This window comes from Salvia splendens, chromosome 16, assembly GCF_004379255.2.
Source record: "Salvia splendens isolate huo1 chromosome 16, SspV2, whole genome shotgun sequence".
NCBI lineage: Eukaryota > Viridiplantae > Streptophyta > Magnoliopsida > Lamiales > Lamiaceae > Salvia > Salvia splendens.
In genome coordinates this window covers 26,257,156-26,258,979 of record NC_056047.1, presented here as the reverse complement: position 1 = coordinate 26,258,979, position 1,824 = coordinate 26,257,156, and the positions used below count along the sequence as shown (strand labels likewise).

At 37.2% G+C, this 1,824-nt stretch overlaps 1 protein-coding gene across 1 annotated transcript; it reads left to right on the top strand.

The window, feature by feature from the left end:
* Positions 1-304: 304 nt before the first annotated feature.
* Positions 305-941, top strand: LOC121770418 (secreted RxLR effector protein 161-like). Its single transcript, XM_042167148.1, has 2 exons — positions 305-578; positions 628-941. Exons 1-2 carry the CDS (start codon positions 305-307, stop codon positions 939-941), a joined length of 588 nt encoding a protein of 195 aa, XP_042023082.1.
* The last annotated feature ends 883 nt before the right edge of the window (positions 942-1,824 follow it).

Genomic DNA, 1,824 nt, shown 5'->3' with positions numbered 1-1,824 from the left:
TCTAAAACAGGCATCTAGGCAATGGTGCATCAAGCTCTCGGAGGTGTTGGCCAAGTTAGGGCTCCAAAAATCAGCATCCGATCACTCCTTCTTTTACAAGAGTGACAGTTCTACTTTCTTTGGTATAGTTGTCTATGTTGATGATATCCTAATCGCTACTTCTAGATCTGACATGATAGACGCCTTCAAACAATTTCGATCACAGTTTTTCAAATTCAAGGATTTAGAAATCCCAAAGTACTTCCTTGGCCTTGAGATAGCCAGAAACGAGAAAGGAATTTTGGTTTCATAGCGGAAATATGTGATGGACTTGCTCAGAGATGCTGGGTTGTTGGGATGCAAACCATCTTCAGTTCCCTTGGATCCAGTGAATCAGTTGAAGCAAGACACTGGAAATCCCATGAAAGATCCATCCAAATTTAGAAGGAAGATTGGGAGGTTGCTTTATTTGTGCATCACACGATCTGACATAACATTTGCAGTACATAAACTCAGCCAATATGTTTCAAAGCCTTGTGATGAGCATTGGGAAGCAAGTGAGAAGATACTCAGATATCTAAAAGGAACTCCTGGCCATGGTTTGTTCTATTCCAGTGATAATAAACCTGCACTTAGCATTTTTTTCAGATGCAGATTGGGCAGCATGCTTAGATACAAGAAGGTCTTTGACATGTTATTGTTTGTTCCTTGGCACTTCATTGGTGTCTTGGAAGGCAAAGAAACAGCACACCATATCTAGATCGTCAGCTGAGGTAGAATACAGGGCCATGGCACAAGCGACATGTGAAGTGGTCTGGGCTAAAGCTTTATTGGGAGACTTTGGCATTACAGTGGAGAAGGTTGTACCCTTGTTCTGTGATAATCAAGCAGCGGTTCCATTAGCTCTAACCCCGTGTTTCATGAGCGTACGAAGCATATTGAAATTGACTGTCACCCTGTGAGGGAAAGATACTTACAGGGGGTAATCAAGCCCTTACATATAAGGAATGATTTGCAGCTAGCTGAGATTTTTACTAAACCTTTGGGAGTTTATGCTTTTGAGGGCATTTTGAGCAAGATGAACTTACAGAGTCTGTATTGTCCATCTTGAGAAGGGGTGTTGAAGTTATGATTCTCAATTGAGATCATCAATTTGGAACGAGAACAAAAGAAATGAGAAAGAGAAAGAGTTGACCGTTGATGCCAGCTGGACTTCATTAAGTGTGATTTTTTTACTTAGCTCTTAGTTAGCTTAGCTTAAGTGTGTTTCGCTTAGAGTATAAATAAGGATCAGCACTTTGTTTGTATTGTTGTATCAGTCAGAAATTCAATCAATAAAAAATCTCCTTTCTTTTTCCTCAAGTTTTTCCTCTTCTTCAAGTTCGTATGGTTTGTTGTTTGATGATTGAATCGTATAGCTTCAACAATCCTCAATATGAATTAATCGTGTATATATTTTGTACCAGATTGTCATGTGACTTATTCTTCTTCATCACTCCATTGATAATGTGTCTATTCACATGTAATCTTAGTTATTGATTTCTCTCAAAATTTATTAGTGATTTTGCATATTTATTTCTTTCGAGACCTTCTTAAATAGAAATAGGATCACTCCCAGTACCCGCATGGTAACAATCAGTCTTCATTTGATGAAAGTGTAGATAGTACGATTTACGAAGGTCAATTTTATTGATTGGTTTTCATTTAAATGTTATCAATTAGCTTGTTTTAGGTCATTGTAAGACATTGTTAGTTTGTTTTAGGTCATTTTTAGTTTGTTTTAGGTCATATTATAAAATTTAGATTTGAAAAATACGTATGTCATTTTTAGATCATTTTAGGTCA